Source organism: Antechinus flavipes, chromosome 5 (genome assembly GCF_016432865.1).
Source record: "Antechinus flavipes isolate AdamAnt ecotype Samford, QLD, Australia chromosome 5, AdamAnt_v2, whole genome shotgun sequence".
In the NCBI taxonomy this organism is placed as follows: Eukaryota; Metazoa; Chordata; class Mammalia; order Dasyuromorphia; family Dasyuridae; genus Antechinus; species Antechinus flavipes.
This window is the reverse complement of record NC_067402.1, coordinates 226,537,182-226,562,757: the sequence shown is the minus strand read 5'-3', so window position 1 is coordinate 226,562,757 and position 25,576 is coordinate 226,537,182. Positions and strand designations below refer to the sequence as shown.

General features: G+C 34.8%; 1 protein-coding gene across 2 annotated transcripts in view; it reads right to left on the bottom strand.

Moving 5' to 3' along the window:
* Positions 1–4,150: 4,150 nt before the first annotated feature.
* Positions 4,151–25,576, bottom strand: part of TFCP2 (transcription factor CP2) — a 65,506-nt gene continuing 44,080 nt past the window's right edge. The window contains exons 8-15 of one of the 2 annotated variants that reach the window (XM_051962917.1): positions 24,881–24,969; positions 22,321–22,369; positions 22,002–22,095; positions 11,563–11,653; positions 10,006–10,160; positions 9,215–9,357; positions 6,698–6,749; positions 4,151–6,070 (exon numbers count right to left, since the gene is read on the bottom strand). In XM_051962917.1, coding sequence (XP_051818877.1) covers positions 6,033–6,070; positions 6,698–6,749; positions 9,215–9,357; positions 10,006–10,160; positions 11,563–11,653; positions 22,002–22,095; positions 22,321–22,369; positions 24,881–24,969 — 711 coding nt within the window. In that variant the 3' untranslated portion in view covers positions 4,151–6,032. The remainder of the gene's footprint in view (positions 6,071–6,697; positions 6,750–9,214; positions 9,358–10,005; positions 10,161–11,562; positions 11,654–22,001; positions 22,096–22,320; positions 22,370–24,880; positions 24,970–25,576) is intronic. The other variant, XM_051962918.1, reaches the window with a different exon arrangement.

Here is a 25,576-nt window from a genome sequence, read left to right as displayed (position 1 = left end):
TCCACAAGATACTGCCTTACTTTAAAAATAATTCACTTCAAAAGGCTGTTTATCACTATATCCTTAATGGGTCTAAGATTCATTCTGATGATCCCTTAGCCTTATTCACAATAGGCCCCCTTTAAACTGTTAATAGTGTGATCAGGAATTCTCATTTAAATTACTTACCTTCTCTCCCTGATTTGGAAAATCATTTTTGCTTACTGTAACATCTGTAATCACCATTCCCCAAAGGTTATAATTAATCTAAGCTCATTGGGAGAAGCTAGGTACCTTAGTCTATTTCGAGTTTTAATTTCACTAAACATCTTCATGTTTTAACAGAAGCAAAACAGTAGTTCCATGTTCTGTCCATAATGCAGTTTATATTCTTTCCTTGAGTTTCCCCATTCCCAACACAACTTAAAAAACCCAATGCACAGAACCCATTTTGTTCTTTACATTTATTTCAAGCCTCAACTTGTACTGTTTTATTTATTTTTTGACATTGTTGACTTTCCCACCTTCTAAATTTGTCCCATTACCTGCCTTTGCTTCCATTTCTTAAAAAACTTCAAATTTGAATTCTCTTTGCACCCACATCAGTTTCTTTGGACACTTCCTCTTGTTCAGAAACATCTGCAACTAAACTGCCAACACTTTGAATGTTTCCCATTCCTTTTACCAAGTGTTCTTTTGGAGTATCATTTCATACTATAGAATCTTATTTCAGCTCTGAACTTAAATCAGCTTTCCTAAAGCACATATGGTCAACATTCCCCTCCTTAGTTGGCACTCACTGTCTCTCCTCCTAAGTTTCTAGTCATTTTCACTTCATCTAGGTCTTTACTTGCCATAATCAGGTCCAGAATGGTAGCTCCCTTTATAAAAATCACAGCCTTACAAAAATGGAATTACCAGAAAGTTTAACTGCTTTTAGCAGATGTCCAAAATACTATTACTTCTTAACCTGAGGACAATATACAATCACACAGATGTGAAAACAAATGAGATAAAGGTTTGTTCTGAGCAATTTATAGGAAAAAAGGTAAAGGCATCAGAATGATTTTTGTTATTGTATTTATTATTAAGACAGGGTTTAATTTAAGTATTAAGTACATAGTCTGGGATTGTTGCTATTTTCAACCCCAGACAACAACTTTGTGGAACTACTTATTCTATCAATCAACTAATGTGAAAACTCATTATATTTGATTTTACCTCTTTAGCTCTTTATCAAATCAGTTGCCAAATCCTATTACTATCTCTTGTATCCATCACCTCCTTTCCACACAGGGACATACTTTACTTTAGATCCTCAATACCTCCTAGCTAGACTCCTGTAAAAGCTTTTACCTGGTCATTTTAATTATAGTTTAGATCCCTTTGTTGTTCAATTACCTTCAATAATTTTCTAATGCCTATTATAAAATAAATTGTAAACTGCTTTAACACTGTGGCTGGTACACAGAAGGTCCTATATAAATGTTACTAAACTTTTAGAGAATATGTTTGGTTTTTTTTTTTCCATTTCTGTATTCTCATAGAACTTAACACAGTGCTTTGCATATGAATGGAAAAATATTTATTAAGTTCTTATGGTGTGCTAATAAGCACGGTGGTAAGGGTTCAAAAAGAAAAAGTGAGAAGAATCTTGCTCTGTGGGAGCTCACACTCTTAACTGGTGAAGTCCAGCTGAAGGCTCAGAAGTTCTATAAGTAAAGAAGACAGCAAGCTGGCAAGGCCTCAAAATCCTTACGTTTAAGTCAGTAGGTCTGACGTTCAATGAATACAATCCAGGGTAAGGGAGATTATATCACCACATATGACAGGCAAAACAAAACAAACAAAAAAAAACCATTTGGAGACGTCATATTAAATAGCCTCCAGAGAGGGTGTTATCAAAAGATTTAAGATAACAGTTAAGGGTGTGAAAAACAGGAAGATAAAGCTAGAGGGGTCAAGGAAAAGGGATTCTGGTTGAATAAAAGTCAAAGACAATTATATGGAGAATCCTAAGGAAAAACATTAATTAGAATCTTAAATGAAAAATCAAGTCAGTTTTGGGGAAAAACAGGGGAAATCTACAGTGTTTTAACATGAGACACATGCACCTTACTCTAAGCCAAGAATTAACCTGGGGCTCGTAAACTTCCTTTTAAAAAACACTTTAATTGCTATGTTTCAATATAATTATAATCCTAAGTCTTTGAGATACTTAAAAATATTATGGGGAAGGGACTCATAGAATTTGCCAGGCTACCAAAGGAGTCCAAGACATAAAAAGACTAACCATCCCTACTATTCAACAAAATACAGATTTTCAGAAGATGACTGTTACATAGAATGATTATTAGAATTCATTTAAAAAGTTTTAATTTTTTTGGGTGAAATTATATAAATGTATATGCAAGTTTTAAGGAATCTAATTTTTTGAGGGGGAAGAACCACCTGTGGGCTACTGGATAAAGAGCTGTTGAATCAGAAAGATCTGGGTTCATATCCTGCCTCTGACACAGTGGCAGTGTGACTGGGCAAATCATTTAATTTTTCAGTCCCCCTCAGCAATTAAGATTGTCAATTTCAGAGGAGGTACCCAATCTGCACAGGTTCACCAATTTTCCTTACTGAGATGAATGAAATCATAGCCCCATCTTCCTTTCTCCACCTCACCAAATTAATCTAAATAAACCTCTATTTGTTATTATCAGAGATAAAAATGAACGAATGAGTATTGGGCTAAAAGCAATTGCTCAGGAAATGGAATAAAAGACCAAATAAAAGAATAAACTAATACAAAAGAGGTCTTATACAGGTAACCAGGAAATTTAGAAGCTTAAAGGTAAGATGGAAGAATAGGAGGAAACTTGTAAAGTGGGCAGTAAAAAATAAAACCATGAAAATTAAATGATATTTTATAGTGGAGTCAATAGGTGTTGGAGTTACTTCCTGTTTTGGCAAAATACACATTCTTACCTCAAGTCTCTCTTCACCAACCTCAAACAAAAGTATCCTAGGTCTTTTCTCATTTAATCTCTGAAGTATGGCTAATAAAACCAAGTTCTGTTTTGCACTACTATAGTATAAAGATTTTGCTAAGGTCTTCCTGCACAATTCAAGAAATACATCAACTACCAAAAGGAGAAGCAGGAAAAAATGACAGTGCTTATTCTACATGACTTAGAACATAAATTAGAGTCTAAGTAGGTGGGGCATTTGCCCAGGTTCTGTTGCCATCAACAGAGAGTTTCTAACACTCTAAACAATAACAATGATGAAATTCCTAGAGAAGCTCCATGGCCAAGGAAGCTGAAAATATAGAGGAAAAAACAATAAAATCCATTTTTCAGAAGCTGGATTCTTTTTAGCTCTTTAATTCACAAACTAAACACCACCACCTAGAACTGTTAAAACATTTGCTAGATGGGGAAAACTAAAACAAGAATGAAGCTCTTTTAAATTTCATTTAAAGGTAAAAATTAAAAATCCAGCTCTTCACAGTGATGTAATTTTAGGCTCTGAAAGAGAGGCACTGAGACTCCACAGTAAAAGTGTTATCAGACAAATTATGGGTCCAAGAAATAAGTCTGTAGAGCACTGGCCTTCCTTTGTCACAGCAAACTAAAAAGAATATACCAATAGCCAAATTCTCCTTTGTTCTCTGTCCACTCACTGCTACAGAAAGCACCATGATTCTGCCCATTCTTGTGGTTCACACTGTTCTTAAAGTGACAAAGGTTAGCAACTGGTTCTATCAATTCAGACTTTCAAACATTTTGCTCAGACATGTTATTTCTCATTTGGTTGGCTATTATCTCTCTTGGAAGTACCCACATCTTCCTATCTTATCAGTTCCTTCTCTCCATTAAAATTCAGATGTCAAAATGATCTACACTGTGAACCTAGAAATTATTTGAGATTGGCTTGGTTGCATGGATTATGAAAGTACTCTCATTGTTTCGTATTTGGTCCTGGTACATTTTCTTATCCTCAGAATTTTGAATTGGACTCCTAGTAAGGATTCAAGTCTTTATTTTGAATGGTTCAGAAGTATCATTTTTCAAAGAACTGCTAAAAGGCAGTATTTAGTTAAGCAAGTTGTGATTCCATTTTTTGGGGGGTGGGGTGGGAGTGGAGTGAGGTGTGGAGGAAACGAGTGGAGCCGGACAGCTAACTATCAAACATCTTTATTTCTTCAACTTAAGTAAAACAAAAACTACTTTTTAAAAAATTTCATTTCAGGTACTTATTGTAGGTTTCATTATTATACAATCCTTTTAGACTGATACACAAAAGAGGTCTAATAAATTTTCTTGGCAATAAAGACAGCCTACTGGTAATCTGAGGGGGCCTCACTTTAGGAGACACAAATGTATGTCCATTACTGGAACTTTGAATACTTCTCTCAAAACACTATGACAATTAGCATAATCTATGACAAATGTATCATGAGCTGACACAAGAAGTGAGGTCAATGCTGAGGAACCTTTGGTTATGGTGAATGTGTGGCATAACTGTGATTATTCCCAGAAAATGAGAACATCTGAGAGATATCCTCCAAAAGTTATGTCAGGTTGGTTTAGTAAAACTTTTTTAGAAATAACTAAGAAACCATTTTTAATCTTTTCTACCTTAAAGATTTTCAATTTGCTTTAAACCAAAAGAAATTAGATTACATTGCAAGATAACTTTAATGGACAAAAATTTCCTTTGTATAAAAACCAATTAAGTTTTATCAAGTGCTTAAAAAAAATCCAAACCCATACAAGAATCTTTTAACATTGTCTTCTTCAGCTGTAACTTAATTAGTAAAAGAAATTTTAGCAATCTACATGTAAAATAAGAAAGGTATACCCACAGACACAATCACTTTTTAAAAAGTAGAACTTTAAAGTAGAACACATATGGGAAGGGTGTGAATACAAATATCATCATAAAAGTCTAGATTTGAGAGCTAAAAAGGACCTTGGAGATCACTTTATTCACATTATTTATTTTATAGATAAGAAAAGAAAGGCCCAAAAGGATTAAGTTGCCTAGGATCACAGAGTCAATTAATGCAGAGTTAAGAATTAGAAGCCAGGTCTTGACTTCTGGTCTAGGGCTCTTTCTACTTAAGAGAAAGATTCTCTTAAAAAGTACCCAGTTAAGAATACTACATAAACAAAAGTGCCTCTTACATTAGAAATGAGGGCACAGGATAGAGAAAAAGGTCCTATATATTAAAAAGTCTGAAAACTTCATTGGAAAAAATTAACTTTGGGAAGAACAATCAGTGCTCAAATCCTGCCAACTTTACTGTGTAATAGCGTTCCTAACCCACAGAAACACTCCCACTCCCCCAAAAAAAAACCCAAAAGGAGAGTGAGCCCTTATATTTCATTTCAATATTTCATTCAGTGACCCTACTGGTGGGTCACTTTTGGCAGCTGTTTCCTTGATTCTCCATGTAAACTCACATTTCCCCACAGCAATGCAGGATCACCATGTAGTGTCAAGAGGGTAATGGCAGGATATATACAGTACATGGGGAAATTTTTTTCCCTCACCATTCTGCTTTCCAGGAATAAGTACACTGCTGTGAAAGCAGAGACTGCAAGCATGTCATGGGGGAGTTGGTTGCTGGGTAGTCTAAAGAATAGAGATATTAATTTTTATTTATATATTAGAAAAAATTACATTGCTCCAGATTATCATAAAATTTAGCGTAGTTCAATTAAACATCACACAATTCCCATCATCATTATGCCCTACATAAAATCTAAATGATGTGACAAGTTTCTATTAATATTCAACAACACAATCCAGAAATTATAACTAACAAATAGCTGCAGAGCTGCATGCCAGGCAGGAGTTTGTGTGTGGCAAGAGGGTTGGGGCAAGGAATGGAGGACTGGGATTTACACCTCTGGAGTGTAGCACCACCCCGCCTCCCACTCTCCATCAGTCAGGCTCCTGCAGACCTCCAACTCTCTATCCATAGCCCTCTGCAAGAGGGGGAGTGTCCAAGGGGAGAAAGAAGCAGCAGCTACCCAGCATGGGATGTTCCCCTTCTATTTCAAAATGATATGGTAGCTATCATTGGTTTCCGCTGAAAAAGAAGCAGAAAGATCATTTGTCGCATCCAAAACACAGCAAGGATGGAAAGAAGTGTGATAGATTCTTAGACGAGAAAGATCAGAGAAAAAACAGGATTTCTTAGCTTTTACAACAGAACAATGTACTTATAGCATAAAAGTAGAACAAATAACATGAACTATTACTGGAGGCAGGATTTCTGCCACTAACTGAATAGCTATGAAGTGGTTAATAATGGCATAAGATAATTTATATTAAACAAACTCTTAAAGCTTGTTTCCTCACTAACATAACACAACTAATACTACTTTCCTTTTCTTCCTCTCAAAGAGATGAAAAATGTATGAAAAAATCTTAAGTACTTTAACAAGTGGTAGATTGGAAATATAGGCATCCTGATATAGTGCCTGGAGATGCTGAGTATTAGGAAGATTTGAATGACACACTTCTGACACAGAGTGGTTATAGGATTTTAAGCAAATCACTTAATTCTTAGTGCTTAGGACAACTTTTTAAGAATGTAACTTGCAACAGTTGCTAATCTATTTTGGTAGAGGGAGTTTCATCAGAATACTACAGATGAAATTACAGATCAGAGCAAATTAAAAATATGTGTATATTTTTATTGTTCTATTATTACCTTTCATTGTGTCCAGAACAAAACAGGCTTCCTCCTGAAAGTTCTGAATCATCTAAAAGAAGCAATAAAACTTAGTGAAAAAAAAAATGCTCCAAATTACTTATATAAGGGAAATGTAAATTAAAACAACTCTGCGTATCATCTTACTCTTATCAGATTGGTTAAAATGACAGAAAAGGAAAACACAAATGCTGGAGAGGAATATGGAAAAATTGGGACCTTTATACACTGTTGATGGAATTGTGAAATGGTCCAACCATTTTAATGAACAATTTGGAACTATATCCCAAGAGCTATACAAACTATGCATATCTTTTTGCTATAACGATCCCACTAGTAAAGCTGTATTCCAAAGAGATCAAAAAAAAGGGAAAAGGACTTATATGTACAAAAAATATTTATAGCAGCCTTTTTTGTGTGTGGCAAAGAAATGGAAATTGAGAATTCCTCTCAATTGGGAAAAGTCTGAACAAGTTATGGTATATGAATGTGACAGAATACTATTCTGCTATAAGAAATTATGAAGGGGATGGTTTCAGAGGATCCTGAAATCTATGTGAACTGATGCAGAGAGAAGGAAGAAGAATCAGGAAAACACAGTATATAGTAACAGTAATGTTGTAACAATGGATCAATAATGGATGAACTGTGAAAGATCTGGCAATTCTGATGAATATGATTCACCAAAATTCCAAAGGAATTGTGATGAAAAGTGCTATCTCCCTTTAGATACAAAATTGAAAAAGAATTCATAATGCAGACTGAAGCATATTTCTCTCTCTTTTTTGAGAACATGATTAATACAGAAATATGTCTACATGACTTCACATGTACACTGAGCATTGTATTTCATGCCTTTTCAGTGGATGGGGAGGGAGAGAATTTGGAAGTGAGAATTAAAAATTAAAAAAGAGACTAAAGCTTCTAAAAGTTTAAACAGAAAGCTACTGGACACACATTAAGCACATTAGCTCAATGACACTAATCAACAAACATTTATAAACTTACTATGTTCGAAGCACTATGCTAACCACTGTATATATAAAGATAAGTCAAACAGTCCCTGCCTTCAAGGAACTTAATATTCTAATTGGGGAGAAAACATGTACACATGAGTATATACAGGATATATACAAAATGAACACAAGATAGTTTGAGGAAGGAATATGGACTGAAGATAATTTGTGGAAGAGACCACCAGGGCAGGCACTTGAGCTAAGTCTTGAAAACAGAATAAGACAGAGGGGTAATGAGTGAAGCATTCCCAGCAGGGGAAAGCAAGTGCAGAGGAATCAACAGATGTCTGACGAAGCACGTCATGTATGCCAAACACCGAGCAGACCACTATGGTTAAAAGAGTTAAAGAAGTAGTAAAAATGTAAGAAGACTGGAAAGGCAGGAAGGAGGCTAGATTATGAAGAACTTTATCCTTGAGTTATCCAAGAGTTTATCCTTGAAGCTATGGGAAGCAATGCAGTTTATTTAGGGTAAGTGACAAGATCAGACAGGAATTAGGAGAAAATGGAGATCTATGGAGAGATTAGATTGGAAAGGCATGGACAATATACCAAAAGTAAGAGGCTGTTGTTGAAGTCCAGGTGAGAGATGATGGAAGATCTCAAATTAGAGTGGAGCTTTGACTGGAAAGGAACAGATATTTGTAGAGATTTGGAAAAATGACAAAATTTGGCAACTGACTGGATAGGTGGGATGAAAATTTAGGATGATACTGAGGTTGTAAAGCTGGGTGACTGGAAGGATGGTCCCTATCACTTAACAGTGATAGGTAAGTCTGGAAAAATGGGTGCTGGTTTTGTTTTTGTTTTTTTTAGAGGAGCAGGGAGAGAGAAATAATAATGAATTCTTTGTTGGACGTATATGAGATGCCCAATGACTATTTGATGCTGTGGGATTGGAGCTGAGAAGACTACAACTAAATATACATGACACAATAATTATTGATTAAGGTCTTACTATGTGCCAGGCATTGTACTAGGGAAAGTGCAATAGTGGAGATAAGAAGCAAATAACTATGTACATGCAAGACACATCATACAGAGTAGATGGAAAATAATCTTAGAGAGAAAGCACTATCAACAGAGGGTCCTGAGAAAGGTTTTCTATACAATGTGGAATTTTAAGTACTCTTGAAGGAAGAGAGGGATTTGGGAACCATTTGCATTGAGTTAGTCAGCTTTTATAACATTTCAAGTAAACTGAAAATGGTTAGCTTCTTGAATTCTTTATCTTTGAGCACACACCCCTCCCACCATGAGGTCTTGAATAGGAAGACTATCCTTCTAAACTCATGTTCTTTATGTGGCTAGTCTTCAAAAACCTTCAGTCATCTGTCCTCTTGCTCAGGTATTTCACGTGTTTGAAGAAGACATTTTAGTTGTAAGTAGAAAAAAGGAGTCTGACAAAGAACAGTGCCTACTATATTTGATTGGAACTGTATTCTATGCTACTTTCTGGAATGTTAAATTGCTTGATGATAGAAGTCTACTCAGAATTTACCTCATCACTGATGAGCACATGGATTCCTGTTGGCCCCTGTTTGTAGATCTGATTGATCTGACAAGGGGAAATACTGAAAAGCTGAGCAATTTTCTCTGTCAGCTCAACAGTTGTCAATTCTTCCAGAAAGATGGCATGGTACACTGCAAAGTGAAGACAGAATCAGGAGTCAGGGGCAGATTGTTTCCTAAGCAAGGATATTCCTGCATAGTTAATCAATCAATAGAACAATCAAAAAGTATTTATTGCTTTCCTACAATGTGCCAGATATGAACTAACTACTAGGAATATTATAAAGGCAAAAATCACATAGCTCTTACTCTCCAGGAGCTTATATTCTAGAGGGGAAAACAACATGTACATATGTTGGTAAATACAAGGCAGATACAAAATAGATATAAGGTGATTTGGGGGAGGGAGGATGTGAACAACTGGGGGGGAGGATGTTAGCTAAATGCTTCATGTAGAAAGTAGCACTTGAACTGAGTCTTGAAGGAAATTAAAAATTCTAAAAGGAGGAACCTCTTCCAGGCATGAGGGACAGAAAATGAAAAAGTAGGGAGAAAGAACATGTAGTGCTATGTATGAAGAACTGGACCAATGAATTGAAAGGAAGTAATGTAAGATTAGAAAAGAAGTTTGGAGTTAGCTTGTGAAAGGTTTAAAAAGGTAAATAAAGAAATTTGTATTTGACCCTAGAAATGTTGCTTAGTGAACCCCCATCATGTAAACCCTTGGATCTTCCTCTCACTTCTCTTTGAATCCATCTTGTTTTCTTCTGAATGACTTACCAAAGAAAGCACCACTTGAGTCTCCATTCTCTTGTTTTAGCTGCTGCTGCGGTGTTGGCTGCTGCTGCTGCTGCTGCTGCTGCTGCTGTTGCTGCTGCTCTCTCAACTGCAAGGATTCCTGACAAACATAAATTGTCAGCCTGGGCCTCACCATCCTAGGGAGGAAACATCTTATAAGGCAGGCACATTTTGTGAGACACCAACTTTAAAGGTAACAATCAATACTTTGTGATCAATAAGACCACTTTCAAAAGAAACTAGAAGTATAAATTCCATATACTATGGACCAGGCCCAAGATTTGTTTCAAAGAACTCTCAGCAGACTATATTGAGTCACCTTCTATACGATAATTCAACCTGTTTTCTTGCGAATACATTCCATCACCTACCAATGTGACATTAAATTGCTTATAAATGAAGTCTTTTGCCCTACTCCTTTCTTCTTAAAATATCACAGTTTCTATTAAAAGGAAAGGATCTGTAATCTAGCACTTAGCAGTGAAGAGCGAACTTAATAGATACTTATTGACTGATTTCAATGGCATAAGTTGCTCTGAGGTGAGAAAACTCCTCATCAATGCATGTTGGCACTTTCTTTAAACTTACAGTTTTAGGGAGTTATCTGGAGCAGTATAGTCAAACTCAACTAGAAATGAATCCCTGCCTGCTGCATATTGGGTTAGAAAGGCACAGATCTTCATTACATATACTACACTGTACATTTACTTTATTTTTTTTTTTTTTGGAGGGGTAGGTTGTGAGGCAACTGGGATTTAGTGATTGGGATTTTAATGACTAGCTGAGTCACACAGCTAGGAAGTGTTAAGTATCTGAGGCCAGATTTAAACTCAGGTCCTTCTGACTCCAGGGCTAGTGCTCTATCCATTACACCATCTAGCTGCCCCTACTGAATCTTTATTTATTGATTTAAACATTTCCCAATTGCATTGTCCTTGGGAGTTGTACTTGCAGTTTGCCAATTCTGGACTAGAGCCTTTAGGGACAGCATTTAAAATGTCTTGCCAGGGGTAATAAAGCTAGTCTGTGTCAGAGAACTTGAATCCTGATCTTCATGGCTCTAGGTCTGGTTTTCTATCAGCACTCAGTTTCTCTTCAAGCCAAGTCTTAAAATCTTACTTTTTCCATAAAGTCTTCCCAAACTCAAAAACTCTAAAATATGCATATGCTAGTCATGTAGGTAATACAAATACTTTGTTCCTAGGCTGCAGTCACTATTTTAAATTGTATTGGCACATCTAGCATGTGTTTATTATCAGTGCTTGTCAGAGCAATAAGAAGACAGGGGATGAATACATGATATCTAATATACAATGAGTTCTTTTAACATTCAAAATGGCCTCTGCTCCATTTCATTCATCCTTAAATTACAGCATAATTTCTCTTCCCCAGATAATAAAATATGTGGTAAGATAAGGAGTCCTCTGGGCCATAATGAAGAAATTTTGACAGGGTAGCTAAGTGCACCACAAAATACTGTGGACCTCACCCCCAAACCAATGTGTGAAACCTAAATTCACCCTAAAACTAATTACATACCGCCCCTTTAAAGAATTAAAGAGTCGGATTCCATCAGCAGGGCCACAAATTTGAATAACATCATCTCTGGTTAACTTCAATAAATCTGCACCTAATAAACATAAAACAAAAACATGGAGAATAAAGCAAGAGTCTGTTACACAAAACAACATGGATTTTTTTTTTTAAATAACTTTTTATTGATAGAACGCATGCCAGGGTAATTTTTTACAGCATTATCCCTTGCATTCATTTCTGTTCCGATTTTTCCCCTCCTTCCCTCCATCCCTTCCCCCAGATGGCAAGCACTCCTTTACATGTTGAATGGGTTACAGTATATCCTAGATACAATATATGTGTGCAGAACCGAACAGTTTTCTTGTTGCACAGGGAGAATTGAATTCAGAAGGTATAAATAACTGGGAAGAAAAACAAAAATGCAAGCAGATTATATTCATTTCCCAGTGTTCTTTCTCTGGGTGTAGCTGCTTCTGTCCATCTTTGATCAATTAAGGCTCTCTTTATCGAAGAGATCCACTTCCATCAGAATACATCCTCAAACAGTATCGAACAACATGGATTTTAAAGAAAATTTTATAATATTGAATAGAATCCACATTCCCTTTTTTAAGGTATTATATGGGACAAAATGCAGAATAGTAGGAAAAGTACAGTGAGCTCCCTCACAAAACTCCAAATAAATTTAGGAAACATGGCAGACACAAATCTGATGGGGAAATGCAAGTCACAGTGAATTATTTTTCTGCTCTATCAGCACAAGAAGACAGAGACCTGCAGGCCAGAATTGAGTAAGAGAAGCAGTGGGCACCAGGGTGAGAAGCAGTCCAAGCTCCATCCTGGGGCTGAAGCCTGAAGAAGAGTGAGTAACGCAAGAATTTTGGACCAAAGGGGTGGGTATAGTTTCATCTCTTTCCCAGCAGAGCTCTCACATGTCTGACGCTGGCCAAACTAAGGGCAGTTATCAGCTACGACTGATCAGACTGCTTCAATAGTGCTATTGGTTAGCAGATCTAAAGACTGTTTGAGATACCAGAATAACATTCACTGCCCCAAGAAAGCAGCAACTAGAACCACTTTAGACCTTATCTCCAGAAGCACCAGAGTCCAGCCCTAACAAGTAAAAAACAAGAAACAAACTGGAAGAATGAGCAAAAAAACAAAATAAAACCACACCATACTCTCTGACTTGATAATATTATTATTAGGTATAGGAGATAAAAGAAAAAGGACTCATCTGTACAAAAATACCTCTAGCAACTCTTTGTGGTGACAAAGAATTGGAAACTAAGGGTTCCCCCCTACCATCAATGGGGGAAAGAACGAACAAGATATAGCCTATGATTGTAAAGGAATGACTGTGCTAAAAGGACAAGATAAAATGGTTTCAGAAAAATCTGGGAAGACATAATTTGAAGTGAGCGAAGTGAGCAGGACCAGAAGAACAATGTAAATGATCAACTGTGAAAGAATTAGCTTCTTTGATTAAATACAATGATCCATGAAAATTCCTAAGGACTCATGATGAAAAGTGCTATTTAGCTCTAGATAGAGACTGATGAACTCAAAGTGAAGACAAGCATATTTTCTTCTTTTTTGCTTCTTGCCTTTTTTTCCCTCTCCAGAACATGGTTAATGCAGAAAACATATGTTGCACGACTTTATATATAATGAGTATGACATTTTTTATCTTATTAATGTGTGGAAGAGGGGGCTAAGGGAGGGAAAAAATTTGGAACTGAAAATAAAAATAAAATTACAAAAAAAAATTCAGAAGAATTTTTTTTTAAATTCACTAAAAAAGTCTCAAAGAAAATTACAGCTTGAGCACATTTTCTTTTTTATTAAAGCTTTTTATTTTTCAAAACATATGATGGATAATTCTGCGACATTAACTCTTGCAAAACCTTGTGTCTCAATTCTCCGCACCCCACCCCCCACCATGGCAAGTAGCTCAATATATGTAAAACATATATTTAACATAATAATAATATAATAGATTAATATATACTAGATATATGTTAAATCCAATATATGCATACGTATTTATACCATTATTTTGCTGCACAAGAAAAGTCAAATCAGACTGGAAAAAAATGAGAAATAAAATGCAAGCGAACAATAACAAAAAGAATGAAAATGCTATGTTGTAAACTACAATCAATTCCCACAGTCTTCTGAGCGCAAATGGCTTTCTTCATTACAAGATCACTGGAACTGGTCTGAATCATCTCATTGTTGAAGAGAGCTACATCCATGAGAATTGATCATAGTATAATCTTGCTGTTGCTATATATAATGATCTCCCGGTTCTGCTCATTCCACTTAGCAATAATTAATGTAAGTCTGTCCAGGCCTCTCTAAAATCATCCTGCTGCTCATTTCTTATAGAACAATAATATTCCATAATAGTCATTATACTATAACTTATTCAGCCATTATCCAACTGATGGGCATCCACTCAATTTCCAGGTTCTTGCCACAACAAAAAGAGCCCCACAAACATTTTTGCACGTGCAGGTCCCTTTTCTTCCTTTAAGATCTCTTTGGGAGATAAGTCCACTTAGAAACACTGTTGGATCAAAGGATATGCAGTTTGATAACTCTTTGGACATAGTTCCAACTTGCTCTCCAGAATGGTTGGATCCATTCACAGCTCCACCAATAATGTATTAATGTTTAGGCACATTTTCAACTACAATTTTTTGTTTTGTTTTGTTTTGTTAACACAATTGGGGTTAAGTGACTTGCCCAGGAGGGTCACACAGTTAGGAAATATTTGGCCTCCATCACCTAGCTGCCCCCTCAACTACAATTTCTGAAAGCAATAAAATAAGTGTTTGAAAAGAGTTCATGTACATACCCTTTGATCCAGCAGTGTTTCTACTGGGCTTGTATCCTAAAGAGATCATAAAAGACAGAAAGGATCTACATGTGCAAAAATGTTTGTGGCAGTCCTTTTTGTTGTGGCAAGAAACTGGAAATTGATGCCCATCAATTGGAGAATGACTGAATAAGTTATGACATAAGAATGTTATAGAATATTATTGTTTTATAAGAAATGAGCAGCAGGATGATTTCAGAGAAGCCTGCAGAACTGAGGCTAGGTGAAATGAGCAGAACCAGGAGATCATTATATACAACAACAGCAAGATTACATTATGATCAATTCTTACGGATGTGGCTCTCTTCAACAATGAATTGATTCAGACCAGTTCCAATGATCTTGTGATAAAGAAAGCCATCTGCACTCAAAGAGAGGACTGTGGGAACTGAATGTGGATCACAATATAGTAATTTCACTCTTTTTGTTGTTTGCTTGCATTTTGTTTTCTTTCTCATTTTTTCCCTTTTGTATCTGATTTTTCTTGTGTAGCATATTTGTGACAATATGTATAGAGGAACTGTACATGTTTAACATATATTGGATCACCTGCTGACTGGGGGAGGGGGAGAAAAGAAGGGAAAAAAATTAGAAAACAGGGTTTTGTAGAGGTGAATGTAAAAAATCATCCATATATATAAAATAAAAAGCTATAATTTTTTAAAAAGAGAAAAAAAAAGTTCAAAATGTTTTTTATAAATAAAATGATGGCACTAAAGGGGGAAAATAAAAGAGCCATGGAAGAAAAACTGGAAAAGGAATTAAAGTGTGGTATAAGTCTTGGTACAAAACTTTGCCTAAATGATGTAGAAAAGAGATAGAGGAGAGAAAATTTAAGGATTGAAAGTACATATAAAAGGAAACTGTTCAGAATCAGATTACAAAACAGAGCCAAAAAGAATACACTAGTTACCTCCTGAAAGAAATCCCTAAACAAAAACTCCTAGGATTATCATAGTCAAAATCCAGAGCTTCCAAATCAAAGAAAATATACTGTAATCAGTCAGAAAGAAGGAATTCAATAACCAAGGATTTACAATAAGGATTGCACATAATTTAGCAGCTACTACTACAATGAAGGAGTGGAGAGATTCTAACCTATTTAATATAATAATATAATATTCCAGAAGGCAAAAGAGATAGGCTTTTAAACAAGAATAATTTACGCAGCAAAACATCATCATATGGAGGAAAGGGGGAGGAATGAACTTTTAATAGAGGACATCCTAGAAGTATTGGTGAAAAGATTACAGCAAAGTAGAAACTCTAAAGTTCAAACTCATAGTGTTAAAGGTAACAACTAATGAAAACTTATAAAGAGCTAAAGAAAGATAAACTGCTAACATACATTATGAAGAAATTAAAGTCATATCCTCTTTGAACTCTATCATTAAGAGGTCACAGAGAATTCTAATTAGACAGAAGGTTTTGGAATGATTCTGTTATATCTTGTTAATCTTAAGAAAAGAATGAAAGAGAGGAGATGAGGAGTATACTGGGAAGAATGGGGGAAGGCTAGGGAAATTTATGTCATATCATCAGGTATACCAGTAAACATCAATATAATCAAGGAGAAAGATTGGGGAGAGTAGCTGACACTTGAAGTTTACTTTTATCTGAATTGGTTAAAGGAGGTTAAAGAGAAAAAAAAAAAAATATATATATATATATATATATATATATAAACAGCTAGCTATAGAATTACATTTTATTTAAAAGGGAAATTGAAGGGAAAGAGAAGAAAGGAGAAAGAAAGGAAAAAAAAACTAAGGATGTACTAAAATACTTATGGTGACTTTTAGATGTCAAAGAATATGGGGTGCCTATCAAGTGGGGAATGGCTGAACAAGTTTTTGAATATGAACGTGATAGAATACTATTGTGTGATGAAATGAAGAAAGGAATGGTTTTAGAAAAATCTGGAAAGCCATATATGAACTGATACAGAGTGAACTGAATAGAATTAGAACACTTTATACATTGAATAAGTTAGAAATTTTCATCAATATAATGACCAACCACTATTCCAGAGATCTAATGATAAAGAATGGTAATCAGCTCCTGATAGATAAATGAGTAAACATATGTACACACAAATACATCTATGTATGCATATATAGGTATTGATATATGTGTGTATGTGTATATAAAAAGAGATATAGATTAGTTTCCATATGTTGGAATACGGCCAACATGGAAATTTGTTTTCCTTGAATATATGCTTTTTTAAATTAAAAAATTTTATTTTTTCCAAATTACACATAAAAACAATTTTTGATCTTCGTTTTTAATAATTAAGTTCCAAGTTCACATCCATCATTCTTTCTCTCCTCTTCACTCAGAAGGCAATCACTTTGATAAAGGTTTAAAAATGTACAGTCTCGGGGCAGCTAGGTGGCACAATGGATAGAGCACTGGCTTTGAAGTCAGGAGGACCTGAGTTCAAATCCGACCTCAGACACTTAATACTACTTAGCTATGTGATCTTGGCTAAGTCACTTGATCCCAATTGTTCAGCACACACACACAAAAACAGTTCAGTCTTACCCATGCATTTTTTTTTGTTTTTGAAGTTTTAAGTTACAAATTCTATCCTTCTCTCTGCCCTCAAAACAGTAAACGATCTGATATAGGTTATATATGTACAATTATGTAAAATGTTTTCATACTTTAACTATATATGTTTATAACAAAAGTTTTGTTTTTCTTTCATTCTCAACTGGGGCTGGAAAAGAAGAAGGCAACTTTTGCTGATTAAATTATTACTTGTTTTTATATTTTGCTGAGATACTTGGGGTTAAATGACTCTATCCACTGCACCAACTAGCTACCCCAATTGAAATTATTATTATTTTTTTAATAATTTTTTATTGATAGAACGCATGCCAGGGTAATTTTTACAGCATTATCCCTTGCATTCATTTCTGTTCCGATTTTACCCCTCCCTCCCTCCACCCCTTCCCCGAGATGGCAAGAGTCCTTTACATGTTAAATGGGTTGCAGTATATCCTAGATACAATATATGTGTGCAGAACCAAACAGTTTTCTTGTTGCACAGGGAGAATTGGATTCAGAAGGTATAAATAACCCGGGAGGAAAAACATAAATGCAAGCAGTTTATATTCATTTCCAGTGTTCTTTCTCTGGGTGTAGCTGCTTCTGTCCATCTTTGATCAATTAAGGCTCTCTTTATCGAAGAGGTCCACTTCTATCAGAATACATCCTCAAACAGTATCATTGTTGAGGTATATCAATTGAAATTATTTTTAAGAAAAACATAAAAACATGCTGTATGGAATAGCTATAGTTATTAGAGTGACTTAAATTGTTTTGTTTTCTTCCCAAATTTCTGAATGAAATCATTGTTTTAGAAATTGTATATGAAAACTCCAAATTACTAATAAGAAAAATGCAAAACACCTCTGAGGTTTCACTTCACATACAGCAAACTGGGAAAAATGACAAAATATGAAAATGATCAATATTTTAAAGGTTGAGTCAATAGTCAAATGGATCTATGATGCCAATAATTTCCGAATTCCTTCTAATAATGATGATCACAACTCTTCCATGCAAGAATATTTGTATTTTTCTAAAAGTCTGCCACATATTTTTCCCTTTTGCTCTTGTGTCTTATACACTATGCCAAATATGGAAAGATGCTTGTATTGTACATATATAATCTATATCAGATTGTTTGCTGTCTCGGTGAAGGGGGATAAAAAATTTAGAAAACAATATCTTACAAAAATGAATGATGAAAACTATCTTAAATGTATATTTACATGTTACATTAAAAAGTTTTTGCACAAACAAAACCAACACAAACAAGATTAAAAGAGAAGTACAAAGCTGGGGAAACATTTTAACAGTTAGTGTTTCTGATAAAGGTCTCATTTCTTAAGTATATAAAGAACTATGTCAAATTTATTACAAGTCATTCACCAATTGATAACTGGTCAAAGGATAATTTTCAAATGACAAAATTAGTCATCTATAATTATATGAAAAAATGCTCTAAATCATTATCAATCAGAGAAATGTAAATTAAACAACTCTAAGGTACTACCTCAAACCAATGATTCAACCATTCTCGAGAGCAATTTGGACCACAATATAGCCCCAAAGGGCTAGAAAACTGTGCATATCCTTTGATCCAGCAGTGCCATTATTGGATCTGTATCCCAAAGAAACCAAAAAGGAGGGGAAAGAACCCACATGTGTAAAAATGTTTTTAGAAGCTCTTTTTGTGGCAACAAAGAATTGGAAAACCAACAGATGCCCATCAATTGGAGAATGGCTAAATAAGCTGTGGTATATGAAGACAACAGAATATTATTGTTCTATAAAAACTGATGAACAAGGTGATTTCAGAAAGGCCTGGAAAGATTTACATGAATTGATGCCAAGTGAAACTAGCAAAAGCAGGAATACATTGTATACAATAACAGCAAGATTGTACGATGATCAACTATGAAAGACTTGGTTCTTCTCAGTGCTTCAGTGATACAAAGCAATCCCAATAAAATTTGGATAGAAAATGTCATCTGCATCCAGATAGAGAACTATGGAAACTGAATATAAATCAATACATGCTATGTTCACTTCTTTTTTCTGTTGTTTTTTTTTTTTCCTCTCTCTCTCTCTCATGGTTTTTCCCTTTTGTTCGGATTTTTCTCTCCCAACATGATTCATAAAGAAATGTGTATTTTAAAAAGTTAATGTACACATATAAATCAGAAAAAAATGCAATTACATAAAAAAAAAACTATCTTTACATGTATTTAGAAAAATATAATATTGAGGGGAAAAAAACCCATAATAACCAGAGTCCACCAAAAAAAAAAAAAAAAAAAAAGCTTGCCATAGGAAGCCCACAAACTAGAGGTAAAGTCCTTGTTCAATGCAGTGGTACAGTGCTCCCAAGAATTCAATTCGAAGCCCTTCTCCACATTGCAAGGGGACAAATTTTGTCTTCTCAATATCCCATGTATCATATTAGTCTATCTTCTTTTGTTTTCATATAATTCCATGATGGCATTCTTTACTACTGTTGTGAGTTTTTCACTGGTTATATGCTACAGCTTTGTTAATGCTGACTATGTGCTTTTCTAATAATCTTTAGTTCTATTGGAAGCATTGTTGTTTTAATGGTTGCTGAGATATAGCAATAGCTATAAAATGCAACTTTTGAAAAGATGAACCTTTGATAGAAAGTCTAGGAAATAAAAAGGTCAGTAGAAGATATTCAGCTTCCCTAAATCAGTCTTCTTCTTTCCTTGTCATTGTCAATTCTGGGCTTAGCTTACTGTCCCTCTACAGTTCTAGATATACATATCTGTGGACAAACTCTACAGAGCATATGTCCAAAAGAAAAGTTGAAATCTGGGCAACAGACATTGTTCATCTACTTGGCCTTTTCTATGTTTATGTACAGGTTGAACACTTTTCACTATAGGACTTCTCTTTCAGAAGGCTCTTCAATGTCTTGGGGCTTGATGTAATCAATACGATATCATTAACAAACAACAGCATCTAGAAGACCTCACCATCCACAGAGAATCCCGAATCTCTTCTGGACCTGGATTCTGTGCTGTATCTCTTAATGGCAAATACTGTAAGGGAGTATACAAATATCACTTGATATTTTTATGAGAGGCTCATTGAACAGGGTTTTATTCTACCAAACTTAAAAGTGTTTTCCAAATCAACAAATGATAAGCACAATGGGGTTATATATTTGTTACATCTTTTAGATAACTCTTGAGATCTATGGTTCACTATTATACATGGCTTGGAAAAGCCTTATTGTTCCCTATTAATACTATCATTGAGGATGTCCTCAACTGATGAAGATGATTGTCATAGACTTCATATAGATAGGAGAGCACAAAGAAATCAGTTGAGTTATTGGTCTCCTCTTGATCATTCTTATTTGGTAATAAGATCCCAGAATTTTTTCCATTCTTTGATATCTTCATTTCCTTCACATATCTTCTAGTCTCTTAGTATCCTCACAGTTATATCTTTTACAGCACAGATCTCCTTTGTATTTACTTTGTCCAGTCTAGCTGAATTTTCCATTTTTGTTCTTCGTAATGCCCTTTCTACCTCCAAAAGAAAAACCTGAAGGATTTTGATTTTAGGATGCAAGTGAGAAAATTCCACTCTTCCTAACGGAAATGGTTTTTGTGGGTTAATGTGGGAATGGTTTTTGTAATCCTTTTTTCATTTTTAAAATAATAATTATTTTTTGCTGAGGCAATTGGGGTTAAGTGACTTGCCCAGGGTCACACAGCTAGGAAGTATTAAGTGTGTGAGACCAGATTTGAACTCAGGTCCTCTTGACTTCAGGGCTGGTGCTCTATCTACTGCGCCACCTAATTGCCCCCTTTTTTCATTTTTATCCTTGAATGTTCTTGGGGTGACTTTGTTAAATTGTATATCTTGGTATCCTTAAAGCATTCTTTAAACTGATTTTATTCTCTATTACTTCTCTCTGCTTTATGAAATGATACTCCTCATAATCATCCAACATCCTTTTCCAGGAGATTTTACAAAGTTTATAGGCAATTCATCTCTCCCTAGCAAATAAGTTAAAAGTTTGTTGTCAAAAGTATTTTTTGGATTTTTTTTGGAAGCCTTGTTGTGGCAATTAATTTAAATTAGTTTGACTTGTGGATAAAATTTTAAAAATTGTAATTAGTGGCAATGTCATTTTTGTTTGCCTATTTGTTTATTTTCATTAAATGTCTCTATGAAAAGATAAGAACATTGTTGTTGGATCTGTAATGAATCCAATCATTCCAAGATATAATTTGGGATTATGCAAAGAAAATTACTACTAAGACATCCATATCTACTGACTCAGAAATTTCACTGCAAGATACATACTCTAAATCAAAAGAGAGAAAGAAATGTCCAATATATAAAAAAATATTCATAGTAGTACTTTTTGTATTGACAAAGAACTGGAAACAAAATGCTATCAATTGGGGAATTTCTAAGTAAATTGTAAAATACAAATGTGATGAAATATTACTGTATTACATGGAAAAATTAATACAAGATAGCATGAAGAGTTTCACATGAAATGATGTAGAACGAAATAAGAAGAAACAGGAAAACAATCTATACAATAATATAAACTGAAAGAAAAATAACAAGAAATTGAAATTGCATGTTACTTTAATGACTAATCTTGACACTGAAGAAAAGATATGAGACTACATCTCCCCACTTTACACTTTACTTCTTTACAAGAGAAGGGAAAATATGGAAGCAGAATACTGCCTATCCTGTTAGACTTGATGTTTTATCCATTTTCAGAAATGATTTTTTTCCCCCTCTTTTAAAAAATTCTTTGGTATAAATCACTCTCTGAGTAATCAGAAAATGAAGATATAAAAACAAACAAAAAAAAAGAATGTTCTTTAAAAGAGAAAAAGTCTGATAGTTTCATGAGAAAAAGTGGTTCAGAGCACACAGAGCCTTTTTGAGAACTAAAAAAGCATCACAAAATAGTTTTCCAGTACAAAGAAAGACAGATAATCCTAACCTGAGAAATTTGTGAAAAGCCTCGAGAAGGTGGAGAATCGATTGCGATGTAACCACTGTTGAGCTTCCTGAGGGGTAGTTGTTGGCAGAAGGTTCTGAAACCAGGAGTAAAAAAAAGTAACTTTGTAACTCTAGGAAAGTAATCTACTGCAGACACAACATACATATCAGATTCAGTAGCAATGCTAACTTGGGTCTAATCTGTTTACAAATTTTTCTGTACCCAAAAAATTACTCTTATTTATTGAATACCAGAATTCTCAAAGTACTTCTAATACTTCTAAACATGGCAAATAGCTAGCATTCAATGTATGACTTACATCTGCAACTGGAGGAGGTGGTTCTGGCTGGTGGTTTGGTGAACCATTCCTAAAGACATTTAAAATAAAAGAATAATAAGCCCATGACAGCCTGAGGAAGAAAATGAGAGTCTAAATGCTTATCATCTCTTTTTTCTTTTTCTAAACAAAAGATCTTAATGCCAAATACAGAGATAGACATACAGAGTGTTTTAAAGCTCTTGGTGCAGTTTTCAATGATAGATTTTAGTTTAGCTTTATTAAGCTTCAAACTTATCCAAAATGTTTGGAAAATTCTGTATTTAAAATGAGAAGGGCAGCATAACAAGAACAGTCCTCAAAGCCAGCAAGATATGGGTTTGAGTCTAGCCTCTGTCATTTAAGTGGCTATGTTATCTCTGAGAAAGTCACAGAACATCTGTGCTCTAAGAAATTCTGTAGGATGTCAAGTTGTAGAGAAGGTGATGACCAGCACTGACAGAGGGGTGTCTTTACCCAGGAGTTTCCTAGACCAATGAAATAAAAAGCTCAGCCCTTTCTCTTCTATCTCTACAATGAGTATTCTCTATTCTGTAATCTAGGTACCATCAAGAATTTTTGATGCCTTTATTCTCCATCTCCAGAGTCCCACAGCAGTTCAATTATTTATTTATTTATTTTTGCTGAGGCAATTGGGGTTAAATGACTTGGGGCAGCGGCTTATTTTTGAAAGATTCATAACAGAGTGAAGGAGGAAAGGAAAGAATAAGAGAAAAAATTGACAAGAAAGCAAAATAAAATTAAGATCTTTAGAATCATTACATAGACTATATAATCCACTTAATTATAAATATATATAATGTCAGGAAAATGTCTGCATCCACAGATTGTTGTTTGAACTTTGATCAGATAATGTAACCTAAATGTGATTTCCCAACCTTAACTGACAGAAAATCCAGAGTCAAATTTAATGTCCATGTTAGCAATTTCCTCAGATTGCTGGCAATGTCTTCTCATTCTATTTTTATTTGGCCTTTGTTTTGTTTTTATCTTTAATTGTACTATTTTTGTACTATGCTTAATCTTATAAACTTCCTCAAAGGTGAAATAAGTCCTAAATAAATGAAATCAAACATTATGTAAATAGACCACCCCCACTATTTCTTTCTTTCTTTCTTTTTTTTTTTTTTAATAATTTTTTATTGACAGAACATAAGACTGGGTAATTTTTTTACATTATCCCTTGCATTCACTTCTCTTCCGACTTTTCCCTTCCCTCTCTCCACCCTCTCCCCTAGATGGCAAGCAGTCCTATACATGTTAAATATGTTACAGTACATCCTAGATACAATATATGTGTGCAGAACCGAACAGTTCTCTTGTTACACAGGGAGAATTGGATTCAGAAGGTAAAAATAACCTGGACCACCCCCACTATTTCAAACCTGAATGAAACCCTTAGGAAAAGCCTAGTAGAGTCCAGAGTTTTAAATGCTAAGAACTCTCTTCAGACAGTTTTCTCCCAATGGGGCTTCCTCCTCATGTCCTGACTTGGTTTTTCCTTAGTCCTAATTCATTCTAGCCAGGATGCATATCCCTCTCTAAGTCTCAGTTTCCTCACCTATAAAATGAAGAGGTTGTTCTAAATGATTTTTAAAGTCCCTTCAAGCTCTAAATCAATGACCTTATGATCTATAACTTATGATCTATAACTCATTTTTTTGGCTTCTTGCCAACTTTCATTTACTTCTGGAAATAAGAAGTTAAAAGAAATAATAACCATAGTATAGATTTTAAATTAAAAGCAACTGACAAAGTGCTTCCATATTCATTATCTAATAAGAGACTTATAACAATCTTTTGTGGTTGAATAAGGTAAGTATTTTTTACCCCCATTTTACAAATGAGAAAATGGCTCTAAGTGATTGAGACTTGTCCAAACACACAAATCGAATAAGCATCAGAGTCAGCAAATAAAGTCAATGCTCTTTTCTTTCCAGGATGCTGTATCAGCTTCAACCTTCTAAGATATCAATATTCAAATACTAGTTGGCAATTACATATAAAGTGTTAACAAAAAGCACAAAGGATATATGAAGAACTTTTCTATAATACATATATTAAACAATTAAAATATGGTAGAAGACTTGCATCAGTCTATCTGCGCAGTACTCCTAAATTGACCACAAATGCTATTTTCATGAGTTAAAAAGATTGCAAAAGCTATAGAAACTCTCAAATCTCTATTGATGCTAATCCAACAATGATTACCAAATCATTGCTGCCAAAACATGGACCAGAGATGGTATAATAAATACAGAGGGAGGAAATATGGGATATAAAGTCAGAAGAGATGGGTTTGAGCCCCAACTCCAATATTTACTAGGCCTTGGACAAGTTTCTTATCCTACAATTTCCTTGTCTTCAAGAAAGGACAAAAATACTTATATTACCTTTCTTAGGGATGTTATGAAGAAAGTGTCTTGTAAACAATAAAGCACTATAGAAATTATTGATCTATAAATGAACACCTCACTTCTGGAAAGATCATGAAAGGATATACTGGAGTTCAAACGAAGCCAATTCTATTTCTCAGACTTACCCTTCTCCAAGTGAAAAACTGCTATGGGAACTGTTAAATCCAGGTGATGGAGAATTATTGACATATGTGATCTCAGGCCATGGAGAACACTAAAAACAAAGCACAATTTAAACATGAAGTAGACTCAATAGATTTACTCTTAATCTTCTTAAAAACTGTGATATCTGAACTGCAAGATAATATTCCCGAATCACATCTTGATTCTAAAGTCCTGACCTCACAAATTTCCTCTATTTTCAGAGGTCTATATACTTCTCCCAGGACCAATAACCCATACTATACAAGGCAAATACAAGAATCTCATATCACTTTATAAATGTTTGGAGGGAAATAAATGCATTGATGAGTAGATGTTCTACCCCAAATTCTCTCTATCCATTAAAATGGTCTTTCCTCCCCCCTCCCCCCCGAGGCAATTGGGGTTAAGTGACTTGCCCAGGGTCACACAGCTAGGAAGTGTCAAAGTGTCTGAGACCAGATGTGAACTCAGGTCCTCCTGAATCCAGGGCTGGTGCTCTATCCACTGAGCCATCTAGCTGCCCCAAAATAGTCTTTCCTTAAAAAGAACAGTCTACTCTTCAGGATCAAAAAACAGAATAAAAGAAATAAATAATTGCCCAGCAGGTCTATTAGTTTTAATGGGGCAATAGGAAAGTTAATTCCCAGAAGAGAAGGCAAATCACTAAAAAAAAAAAC